The sequence below is a fragment of the Pseudorca crassidens genome, chromosome 2 (genome assembly GCF_039906515.1).
Source record: "Pseudorca crassidens isolate mPseCra1 chromosome 2, mPseCra1.hap1, whole genome shotgun sequence".
In the NCBI taxonomy this organism is placed as follows: domain Eukaryota; kingdom Metazoa; phylum Chordata; class Mammalia; order Artiodactyla; family Delphinidae; genus Pseudorca; species Pseudorca crassidens.
In genome coordinates this window covers 116,073,165-116,085,800 of record NC_090297.1, presented here as the reverse complement: position 1 = coordinate 116,085,800, position 12,636 = coordinate 116,073,165, and the positions used below count along the sequence as shown (strand labels likewise).

Here is a 12,636-nt window from a genome sequence, read left to right as displayed (position 1 = left end):
TTTAAAGCAAGGCTGCGACAGCGTCAGCTTTGGCTTTTAAATAGCTCACTCTGCTGCCTCTCACACTTCTTTCTTTCATATCCCCTTATTTTCATAGCATGTGACTCAAAAACTACATGTGGTTAAAGCAGTGAAGTCTAAAAATGGGAAATGTTTGTGGGCTGATATTTACATGCACACGGTCCGTCAGCTGCTGTGAGGCAGGCCAGTCTGCTGCATATTGTGGGCCTTTCTCTATGGTGGTCCTTGCTCCTCCTAGGTCTTCTCACTGGTAAGTCTGTCCTTGCCACTGCCTCCCAGGCACCTCTATCTGCCTGCATGTTGGGTTTCTCCAGCAATGGGTCATTTTCACTGAAGATGCTGCCTCACTGGGAGCCAGACTCTGTGTGTGTGTGTGTGTGTGTGTGAGGTGTGTGTGCGTATGAGGGGTGTGTGTGCTATCATCTCAGACCATGCAAACCCAGATTGTGTCCTGTCACTTTCACACTTCTTCTGCTAGTGAGTCACAAGGACCCTGGAAGTCCCCAGACAGACCGATGGTGGAGGCATGAGATAGGAGATCCGCCACAGCCAGTTTCAGGACCTCATCTGCATCTTGCCATTTCAAGCATGATCCTCTTATGCTCTCTCTCCCAAGCCTCTGAGAGTCACCTTTATTGTGAATTGGGCTTTCCTGTCGCATAAATGACTCCAGTAGGGGATCTCAAACCTGGCACCTTGTGGCTGTTCCTGTCCCTCTGGGTTCTTACTGCTCACTCCCATGGCCCCAAGGACCTGGGTGGTGGCAGGAAACAGGCTGGAGAACTGGAGGCCAGAGGAACAGAGCTCTTAAGAAACCCATGGGGAGGGGCCAGGTTCTGCTCTTAGCTTCCAGAGTTTCCGTCTTTTGCTTTCATCCTCATTTAGGAGGAAACCAGCTTGCACTGGTTATCAGGGTCACATGCTTTCAGGGTGGCCACCACCCCAGCCTTTAGGGTGTCCCCTAAGCCTGCTGTAGAATCCTTTAAATGTGTTTAAAACTTGGCAGTTTATAAAGAACTTTTACTCAAATTTAAAATATTCTGATCCCCGGCTTCCCTGGTGGCGCAGCGGTTAAGAATCCACCTGCCAATGCAGGGGACACAGGTTCGAGCCCCGGTCCCGGAAGATCCCACATGCCACGGAGCAACTAGGCCCATGCGCCACGACTACTGAAGCCCACGCACCTAGAGCCCGTGCTCCACAGCAAAAGGAGTCACCACAGTGAGAAGCCCGAGCACTGCAACGAAGAGCAGCCCCCGCTCACCGCAACTAGAGAAAGCCCGCGCACAGCAACGAAGACCCAACTCAGCCAAATATAAAAAATTAAATAAATAAATTTATTAAAGAAAGAAAGAAGTTAAATAATCTGATCCCCACAACAATCTTGTGATATAGATAAGGCAGGTAGTATTAAGCATATTTTACAGACGGTGGACTGAGAGATTAGGTGACATCTTCCGGCACACAGCTGGTGATCTGTGAGAATGGAAGTCAGCACGGCCCAGCTGTGGGAATGCAGCAGCAGCAAGGAAACTCAGAGAGCCACAGTGTCCCCAACCAAAGTCACAGAATTGAAACTCAGACGCCGGATTCCTGGAAGCTTCCCCTTGCCTCCACTTTCATAACCCTCCATGAAGCAACAAGCACATCTGTGAGCTTCCCTTCCTCTGTGGCGTCCGGGCCAGGCCCTTGGAGGTCACTGTTCACAGGGGCATCCCTAGGGCACGTGGCAAAAGAATGGGTGAGACAGGTCCTGCCTTAAAAAATGTTCATATTTCTTCGGTTCAATTCCAGAAACATTTATTGAGGCCTCTTGTGTGCTGGTCCTGTACTGTGTGTGTGTGTGTGGTGGGGAACGGGGTCAGTGGCACACAGGGAGGAATTAGGTGTGGTGCAATTCTGCTGCTGGCAGCGCAGTGTAGTCAACAGAGCATAAGCTTCGGGGTCAGGCGAACTTGGGTTTCATGTGACCTCTATTGCTTCCTAGCTGGTGACTCTGGGCAAGTAATTTTCTTAAGCTCTTTGAGTCTCATGGTCTTCATCTGTGAAGTGGGAATAAAAATACGGACCTTACTAGTTTGCTGGGAAAGTTAGATAAAATAATGTGCTTAACGTCCTCAGCAGTGTCTGGCACTGGCGTTTCATGTACTGATCTGATCCCTTTGTGTCTCTTTCCCTCATTGAATCCAGAAACAGGATTCAGAAAGGGAAGCTCTACACACATCCCACTGCACCTAACCACGTGGCTAAACCATCAGCCTTACTTTACTTTATTGCTCAGATACTAATTCCCTTCTACCTTCTCCTGTCCTTGGGGAGCTCATGAACTATGGGGAAACACAAACAACCCAGCTAGTTGTATGAGGCAGAATGAAGTAAAAGCTTTAAACAAAACAAGCCAACAAAAGCACAGGCTGAAGGAAACTAGGAGGAAAGCATGGCCAGACTGGAAGTATGGAGCTCAGCTAAGGCTCCAGAAAGGAAGTAGCACTTGAACTAGGCTTAACGAGTTACTGCGCTCAAGGGTGCAAGGGTGACCATAGCTGCTTGGTCAAGGTGGAATTCCTCCGGGCCAGACTTTAGGTCCTGGGCCAACTTGGGATGTGAAAGATCCATCTGGTGCTAGCACTGCCTTGGCATGCTTCCAGCCGATTTGTACCATCCTCCAAGTGGAGCCAGAAGAGCTCCATGGAAGAAATGAACGCCAGGCCGTCAAGTGGATTCTGTGGTGGGCACACAGGATGTTGTACGTCCCCACAGTGTGGAATCCCCACTCCCACAAGACAGCAACCACACCCCTACTCCTCGTCACCACAGCTACTATCACAGGACTTCTCAGTTCAACTTTCAGCAGAAAAACCTCACCACCAGGCCTAGGAATCAGTGATGCGGCCAGTGCATCTAGATTCCAGTTTGAATCAGGACCTGCATCCCTCCCCGGGCCAGGCAGCCTTTTCTCTTTAAACAGCTATGCAGCAGACCTGAGTCAGTTTCAGACTTCCTGCCTCCTGGGACTGTGTCGGTGTTGCAAAAATAGAGGTGGGTCGCACTACTTAGGAGTGTTTTTTTTTACATTTCCCTGCAAGAGCACTGACTAGTTTTGGTAAGGATGCAAACAAGATGCAGTCACCAACTTATTTCAGTGACGTTAAGTATCTTTAATAATACCATAGTGAGGCATTTCCTTGCATTATCTCATTTAACACTCACAAAATCCTGGAAGATGGTACTCCCTGTTTCACAGGTGAGAAAACCAGGACTCAGAGAGGTTAAGTAACCTGCCAAAGATCACACAGCTAGCACCTGGGAGAGCAATGGCTTGAACTTGGGCAGTCTGACTAGTGCCCTGGTGTTACACTCTTCTCTCAAGGGCAGTCTAGGCTGGTGCCCAAATGACTGTCCCACTGACCGTGCTTAACCTGGCTTGGCTGGCACAGCACCATACCCCCTGCTCTGGAAAGATATGTTCCCAGATTCCTGGCTGGGCCTCAGAGGAGCTGGCTTTTGTTTCACAAGTGGCCAAATAAGCAATTATGGGGGATGCTGGAAAGCAGTTCCTGCTGTGGATGCAGCTGGGCTAAGTGAGTTCTGGTCCTATTCCCTGAATGGGCAAGAGAGTGACTCACAGAAACAGCAGAGATCACCGCCCCCACAGGCCCCTCCCAAGAATTTTGCTTACTCTCCATGACACTTAGTACCTGCAACCCTTAGGACAGCCTTCATTGATTATTTCCTTATATGTTAATGAATGTAAATGCTGAAGGAGACCACTTTGGTGTGGAGGAGTGACCAAGTTGTGTTCTAGTTCTATCCCTATAACTAGCTATGTAGTCTTGAGCAAGGCATCTAAATTCTGTGGATCTCTGTTTTCTCACCTATAAAATAGGAATAATAATCATGGCCCTGACTCTCTCTCAGGCCTGTTGTGAGCCTCCAATGTAATAGGCTGCCTCTGAAACCTCTGTTCTGTGTTTGCAGGACCAGGGGCTTCCAGAGAGGACTCAGCCCCTACGGTGGTAACTGAGACCCTAGGGGGGTCTGTCATTTTGCCCCTGCAGCTGCAGGATGGACAGCAGGTGGAGAGCATCTACTGGATGTGTCGTTTGGTGTCCGGGGTAATAGCCACGGTAACCTTGGTAGAAGCTGGAGGGCCAGACACCTTTTACCAGGCAGAAACGCAGTACTGGGGTCGTTTGAGTGTGGTGGGCCCAGGCTGCTCCCTGCAGATCAGCCACCTGAGCTGGGAGGGTTCAGGGTCCTACCGAGCCCACGTTAATCTGTGGAGTTCCCGCATCACCCACGCCTGGGAGTACAGCCTGCACGTCTATGGTGAGTGTCTGGGGAACGGCAACAGGTGGGTGTGTGTGGTGACTGTCTTTCAGTCATTTTTATAGCCTTTCCCACTTTGGTTACATTTATAATTTTCTTTCTAATTAAAAGGCTAACACGTGCTCACTGGGGAAAAACATGGAAAATAGAGTTACCTGGGAGAATACCCTGAAAAATCTCGGGGCCCAGGACGTGTCCCAGACCAGTTGCAGCAGAACCGCTGGGTCTGGGCAGAGAATGGTATTTCAGGCCCTGAGAACTGGCTTCTGCCACAACCTACTTGTGTGGCCTTGAGCTTTCTTCTTGCTAAAATAGGAACACTACCTTCTGTGAGAATGAAATTCATGGGAAAGAACTTCGTAAAGCTCTGTACAGATGTACGAGAACACTATTATCATATTCATTTAAGGAAATTTAAACGACTGTTTTAGCAGGGGAAACTACAAAGGGGACAAGGAGTCGGGGGCGGGGGGTGTCAGGCATACGCAGCAGCAAGATCGGCCAGTGAAGACACAGTCAAGTACTTTTAGATTCAAACAGCTTATTACTTATATAGGTAGTGAGAGGGAGAGGGGCCAAAGGTCCTCATCCCACGCCCCAGAAATGATGACACTGAGAAAAAAGGAACCGGATGAACATAACGGGGGTTGCTGAGAAACAAATTCTAGACTGCAGAGAAAAGGTTTTGTAGTCAGCAGCTCTGTTCTGCGAGGGTGGAGCAGGAAGCCCTGAACCCCATGACAAACTGCTCATGACAGCCTCCCAGGAGGGACCGGTGGGAGTCCTGTGGGAGATGGCTTCAAGGTAATTCTTCACAGGCCACCCTCCTGTCGTGTTCTGGGAGGATCACAAGGCCTTTTGCAAGACTCGGATTAGCCGTGATTCTAGTCTTTGCTTGAGGAACAAGGAGGCCATGGATGGCAAGTTCACCAGGCAAGGTCACCATGATGCCATGGCAGAGCTGTTCCTCTACAGTGGGTCGCAGGAAAGGTACCAATGAGGAGTGAGGATGAACACAGGAAGCTAAGTGATGGAGAGAAAGTGGATATCCTTCTCAGACATCTTCCTGGTCTATGTGACAGGAAATATTCCTATTAGGTGAAGGCATTTTTTTTTTTTTTAAGTCGGGGATGATGGAATTGCCAAGGTCAGGTTCACATGGTTGGGGAGAAAGCATTTCTGCCATAAACTGGCCTGCAATGTCTGTGGCCCATTCCTCAGACAGGGCGAGGGAACACTGGGTGAGGGGCTGCTGGGACCTAGGGTAGGACTGTTCACCCCAGCGGTGGTGGGAGAGCCCTCGCACTATGCTGATGGTCATTCTGGCAAGATGAGCTCAGTGCGCGTTCTGGGCAGGATATAAAGCTGTGCTAACCAATCAGAGAGGGCTCCTGGGGCAAGAGTGATGATAAGGGGCCAGGCTTTCATCCTTCACAGGGTATTTCCCAAGTCAGTGGCGGTTCGTGACAGCCTTGCTAACAGGCAGGAAAGGGGTTTTGATTTCTAGGCTAAGGAGACTGAGTCTCAGAGAGAAAAAAATGACATACCCGTGACAGAGAGCTAGAAAGATGCAGAGAGCTGGGAATAGAACTCAGGTACCCCAATGCCACACCCTGGATTTCTCATAAGTCCCTGTATTTATCTTCCTGAGCTTGAGAGGACACTGAAGAGACAAGGGCCTGCAGGAGGGGTCGCAGGGGAAGGGTTTGGATCCCAGGGCCTGGTCTATGGAAGACACACTGGAGTGAGGCAGCAGAAAGTTACCCAGCAGTGGACATGTCCAGCTTGCCTTCTCCTGGGGGACATTCCGGGCTGTGTTGTCCTATTTTGCACAGTTGAGTTGCCCCTGGGGCTACTGTCAGGTGGACCCCAGGGCAGAGGCCCAATAGCAGAGCAGTCTTCTCCCAAGCCTTGTGACTTTGTTGCCTGTCCTGATTGTCTGTTGTCTGCAACTGCTCTTGCTGCTGCCCTCAAACCGTCCTGATTCTGGCCTGGGGAGGCAGGTGGGCAAATAACGAGACTCTGGATACATTAAGGAGAGCATCTGGGTGCCTGGTCCCGGGATGAGAAGGGATGGAGTGGAGGTGGAAGGGAATGCAAGGACGTAGGAGAAACCTCAAAGGCATAGGGCCACCTCCTCTGGGAGCCTGGTTCAGCATCTGGAAGCTCAGTGTATACTGCAGAGTGCCCTACTGGAGGAAGATGTAATTACAACACGGTTCCTTGTTTGCCCGTACAGACAGCCTTCATCTACTCAGGGCAGGGTGGGAATTCAGCTTTGAGGTCAGATCCATTGGATTTAGGATCGATGAGACTCTGGGCAAGTAACTTAATAGAGTAGATATAACACCTTCCCTACCTACTTCATAAGATTGTTCTGGGAATCTGAGGAGATATTAAGTGACATGCCTTATAAAGCCCAAAGCTTGAGAATAGATGTGGCCAGCTTCTGCCTCTGTTGTTCCTTCTGTATATTCAGGGTGGCGCAGGGTCTTGGCAGCCACGCCTCCTGCTTCTGCCCTGAGAAGGGAAGGTCCAGAGCAGTTTTCCAGTCTTCCGTTGGTTCTTTGTTGCACACAAAGAGCAGCTGGCCCGGCCCCGTGTCACAATGAGCTCTAGGATGAGTGGGAATGGACACTGCCTCGTCATCCTAACATGCATGGCAGAAAGCAGAGGAGGCACTGTGACCTACAGCTGGACACCCCTGGGGCCCTGGACTGTTGTGTCCCACGGAGGGTCTGTCCTCAGTGTCTCCTTGAGACCTGGGAACAGTGCTCTGAACCTTACCTCTGTGGTCAAGAACCCAGTTGGTAACAACAGCTCCCTCCCTGTCTTGGTGCCGCCCTCACGCACAGGTACCTGAAACCCAAGCACACACCCTGCTTGGCAGCTCTAGAGTGGACGGAAGCTGGAGGAAGGAGTCTTGTCCCCTTCAGGCCCCGAGGAGAGGGGTGAACACCCTTGAGAGAGTGGGGGAGCCAGGGTTGCTCTGTGTGGTCAGGGGAGAGGAAGGAGACCCGCTGGACCTGATGGGGAGGCTGGAGTGGTCTGGGCAGGAGGGGCTGGATGGGACCTATGGCTGCCCCAAGTGGCCAGGGAGACTCTGACGCTGAAGCTGTGGTTTTCTCTCTCCATCTGCAGGACCAGGAATCCTGGGAGGGGAATCAGTAGGGGAGATAGTGATCAGCACCCTTGGGAAGTCGGCCCCTCTGCCTCTGGAAGTCCCGGTGGGGCAGGAGGTTGAAAAAGTTACCTGGAGCTCTCCAGGGCTTGTGGCTATTTTGCAACCAGGACGGGCAGGCAAACCAATCCTTGTTGCTGGGATGCAGGGACCCAAGAGCAGGAGAGTGAGTGTCCTCCGCCACAACTACCCTCTTCAGATCAGCTCCCTGAGGCTGCAGGACTCTGGCTCCTATAAAGCCTGGATAACTCTGCAGAGTCCCCCGATCAACAACACCAAGGATTTCACCCTGCGCGGCTGTGGTGGGGGTGGGGGGTAGAGGGCCTACGTTTGAACTCTGACCTTTCTTCTCCTCTGCTTGGCCAAGCCAGAGCCTTCTCACAGCTTGAACTATCTCTTCTTGGAACAGAGAGTCTGCAAGAGCCCAATATCACGGCCAGCTCTCAGATCATGAAGGATGGGACCTGCTTCATCACCCTGGCTTGCTGGATGGACCAGGCTGGAGAGGATGTTAAGTAGAGCTGGGACCCCCAAGGCCAGGGGGCAGTTGCGTCTCACAGGCGGACCACTCTCAGCGTGTCCTGGAGATCTGGGGTCAGTGACAGGTATCGCTGTACTGCCAAGAACCCCATCAGCCAGAGCTCCAGCTCCATCCCTGTCAGGCCCCTCTGCTCAGGTAAGCGCTTCCTTCTGAGAACCTTTCACTGCAGACTCGGTCCAGATTCACAGCATCCCTGCCTGCCTTCCTCAGGGTTCTAGGAGTGGTTAAAGAAAAATAGGGCAGGATTAGTTTGCAGGAGGGAGCATCTCTGGGGTGGCAGGAGATGAGTGTTCTGGCACTACCATCCCACTCTGCCCACCTTCTGTCGGCCCCAGACCCCCATGCCTGGACTTGCAGCAGACTCAGCTGGGTATTGGCTCATTCCCGGCACTCCCTGAGGGAAGGTGCTTCCCCCATCCTCACTCAGTCCTGCAGAGCCCACCGAGGAGGGGTCCCAGACCTCCTTGCTTGTGTCCTCAGAGAAGCCTCAGCCCCTACTCCTGCCTAGAGCTGCTCCGAGAGGGTAACAGGGCTGTGCTCCTCCGGTGGGCAAGGGTGGCCTCTCCTGGGTTCCACAGGCCATGACAGGAAACTGCCTCGGTCCAAACACACCTGTTCCTCTCCTCTTCTCCACTGACCTCTGAAGCAGTTGTCTCTGCTCCCTGTCTCTGGTTCCTCACCAGCCATTCACTCCTCAACCCCTTGTGGCTGGTTTGCCCCAGTAGCATCCTGATAGGTAAGCTCAGGGGCTACTCCTCAATTCTGTTACCCTCGACCTGCTCTCCTCAGTCACATGGGCTGCTCTCTCCTGGACCTCTTCTCTCGGGTCACAGTCCTTCCCAGGACTGATGTTGCCCCATGCCCATGCCTCTCCCCACATCCCTTGTTTTCTTCCTGTTGCCAAAGGCAGAAAGCTGGTTATTTAGAGCCCTTGTCTTCCTCACGCTACCAGCCATTGCTCACACCTTCCTCACTTCACGTATTCCTCACCTGGTCTCCTAACTCCCCTCCCCTCCCAATCATCCTCCTGACTGTGCTGCTAGGGGGTTAATTCTAAATGAAAGCCATGCTTATGTTTCTTTTCGCTTAAAACCCTATGATGTCTGCCCACTATCTAAGGTATAAATATTTTTGCACCTCTTTCTTCATTAAGCAACATGCATTTACAGAGCATTTTTAAGGCACCCAGTGTTGTTCTAGTCATTGAAGGTACAGTGAAGAAGAGGTCTGGATATATTCCCACCCCTTGGGGAACTCACCGTTACAATCATCACGATCTGCGGCTAACCCTAGTAAATGACTTTAGGAGAGCACTGAGCGTGCTGTATAATGGCCTTTGTGCATGTGTCTGTGTTCTCCACGGAACCATGACAAAGCCCATGCTTACCCTTCTCTGCATCTCCAATACACAGCATGTAATAATAGGTGTCTGAAGTGTGAATCTGACAAGATTTTAAGGGGCAGCCTAGGCTGGGTGTAATGGGACACAAGGAAACAGGATAATTGGCTTCAGACATTAACATTCTCCCTCCTTCTCTATGGGGCCTGGAGAACATTTCAGCTCCATCCCCAGATCCAGCTTCCTCAAGGGATCTCCAGCCCACTCACACCTCTGACTTTTCTTCCTGGAATACTCCTTTCCCTGTTTCCCTGTCTTCCCATTTCTTTTCTTCTCTTCCTTTTACCCAATTCCCAACCTGTGATCATTGTTTATTCAGGTTCCTTCCTACTCTGCTCCTTGAGGAAAGAGTTTCTTCTCTTTTTGATCCTGGGAGCTTTGCAGATTAAATAGATTTCACCTTGACCTGTGGAGAAGCCAAGAGGAAGAATGTGAGAAGAGGGTCACCCTGTGAGACACAGAGATAAGGAAGTCTACACAGAGAGAGAGGAGTGTGACCTGATACCAGCATCTCCTGGTGTGAGTGAGAGAGAGACATCGATTCTGATTAAGTGGAAAACTGATTTCTTTTGCAAACCGAGTTCAAAACAAGCAAGAAACTGCTACATATCTTCAGTTTAAAATAATCTGTTTATGTCTTAACTGTTTTAAAGTGTTCAGAAAGAAAAGAGGGCTTATTCACATAAGAAAAATTGAATGGTTTGAAGCATAGTTAATATATAATGATAATATGTAATTAACAAAACTATTAAATTTTGTGCATATACATTATTTTTTGTTAAAATTTAAGTAAATGGGATCAGAGGACCCAGATTCAACTTAAATTTCATCTCCTTGGAGCAGCCTTTGACCACCTTATTGAAGCAGGTCTTACTTATTCATAGTCATTGTACCCAGTTCAGTTTTGTCAAATTATCACAATTTGTAAATATATATTTATTTGTTAGTTGTCGTGGTCTGAATGAGGGTTGGAAAATAATTTCTAGACACAAGGCAGAATGTAAAGAAGATAGAATTTATTGGAGGGCAGGGTCGCTGCCAGAACAGCGTGTTGACTTCCTAGTAGTCTGGGACACTCAAGCCAGAACGTGTGCTACTGCTCAGTTTTTATAGCCAGAAAACAAAAGAATGGTCCAAGGTGAAAATTTCATTTACTGATTGGTCAAGGCACATATACCTTCCTTCTATAGAGTGGGAGTGGGACAGGACATATGCCTTTCCTTAGTTGGGACAGGTCCTGTTTCCCAGGTGAGCATTGCCCAGGTGGGCTCAGGAATTTTGTAACCATTACAACATGGTGGGGAGGGCAATTAAGAGTCCAGTAGGGGGTGTAACGCTGACACCTTTTCAGGCAACGTCGTCCTTTATCCTTGAAGCATCATTGTCCTTGGAGCACCACATTAGTTTACTTGTTTATTGTCTCTCTCCCCCACAAGACATTCAGCCCATGAGGACAAGAACTGTATCTATTTTGTTTACAACTGTAAACCCAAAGGGTAATAGAGTTCTTGGCTTGTGGTAGATATTTCAATATTTTTTTTAATGCATGAATAACTAGTTGGATTAGAGTTGAGAACATTCTTTTTAAGATTTGAAGACTATCAGAAAGTTTCGTAAAAATCTGGGACCTATACCATTGTGTGTGTGTGTTTTTCTTTCTGCTTTCGATAAAGGAAGAAGAAAATGGGATCTTTAGCTTAAAATTTCCTTGAGTGCTCAACAGCTAGCAAAAGAAAGAAGTTAAAATAAGAAGAAAGTCTCTCCTACGAGGTTCTGACAGGAAGCTGCTCTGAAGTGCTAAATAGGTTTATCTAGAGTTTGAACCATATATAAACAATGGAGCCAAAATCATAATTTAGGTGTGAGAGAGGACTTGAACATCTCCTTCTCTTTTTTCACTCTCAGCTGATTACCTTGGTTCCTATTTCACTTACAATGAGGATTGACAAACTCCACCCATTACACACAAATCTTCTAGCCAAGTAGTTAGTGATTTATTCTGAAATGTAAATGGGGTGCTGGAATCACAAGATATTTGAGGAAAACCTCAGTTGAGAAAGACAGCCTCCAAACAAACAGAATCAATTAGAAAAAAAAAAAAAGGAACCTGGAAGAGAGATAATGCAGGGAGCAAGAGAAAATGAAATAAAAGCCTCTAAACCTGTATTTAATATTCTTAGAAACACATGAGAAAACATTACATTTTTAAAAAGGAGTGGGGAGCTTCTCAAGATGGCAAAGGAGTAAGACGTGGCAATCACCTTCTCCCCACAGATATATCAAAAATACATCTATATGTGGAACGACTCCCACAGAACCTCCATTGAAAGCTGGCAGAAGGCCTCAGACTTCCAAAAAGGCAAGAAAATCTCCATGTAACCAGGTAGGGCAAAGGAAAAAAGAAAACAAAAAGAGACAAAGGAATAGGGATATGACCTGCACCTTTGGGAGGGAGCTGTGAAGGAGGAAGAGTCTCCACTCACTAGGAAGTGCCCTCACTGGTGGGGATTGGTGGGGAGCTTCAGAGCCTCAGAAGAGAGCACAGCAACAGGTATGTGGAGGGCAAAGCAGAGAGACTCCTGCACAGAGGGTCAGTGCTGACCAGCACTCCCCAGCCTGAGACGCTTGTCTACTCGCCCGCTGGGGTGGGTGGTGGCTGAATGCTGAGGCTCGGGCTTCGGAGGTCTGAGGTTGGCTGTGTGAAGACAGCCTGAGGGGGCTTAATGCACCACAGCTGAGGGAGTCTGGGAAGAAACCTGGGCCTGCCAGAGAGGCAAGAGACCACTGTTTGGGGGTGCGCAAGGAGAGGAGCAGGCCTGCCATAGGAGCTTCTATCTCTGTGCACTCACAGGTGGCAGGGCACAACCTACACAAGCTCCAGAGGCAGGAGTGAGCTGCGGCTGCTATCTTGGACCCCAGAGGCAGGTCTGCTGCTGCCCCTACCACCAAAGGTCCTGTGAGCAATAGCAGGTCACTGCCCACACCTTTCCAGGAGCCTGCGCAGCCCGCCACTGCCGAGGGCCCTGCGATCTGGGGCCAAATTCCCCAGGAGAGCTTACAGCACGCCTCAGGCTGTTGCAACTTCCTGCTGGTCTCTGCCGCCCCAGGCAGTCCTCACACATCCCAGTTGTGACTGCCGTATCCCTCCCTCTCCCTGGCCTGAGT

At 49.7% G+C, this 12,636-nt stretch overlaps 1 protein-coding gene across 1 annotated transcript; it reads left to right on the top strand.

Annotated features, from left to right (window-relative positions):
* Positions 1–165: 165 nt before the first annotated feature.
* Positions 166–11,089, top strand: LOC137211578 (SLAM family member 9-like; the record flags this gene model as incomplete). Its single annotated transcript, XM_067714097.1, is given in 5 exon segments — positions 166–271; positions 4,000–4,350; positions 6,933–7,205; positions 7,941–8,207; positions 9,791–11,089. Coding segments are annotated over 5 exon segments (1,071 nt in total), but the record flags the coding sequence as incomplete, so codon positions are not given.
* Between the last annotated feature and the right edge of the window lie 1,547 nt (positions 11,090–12,636).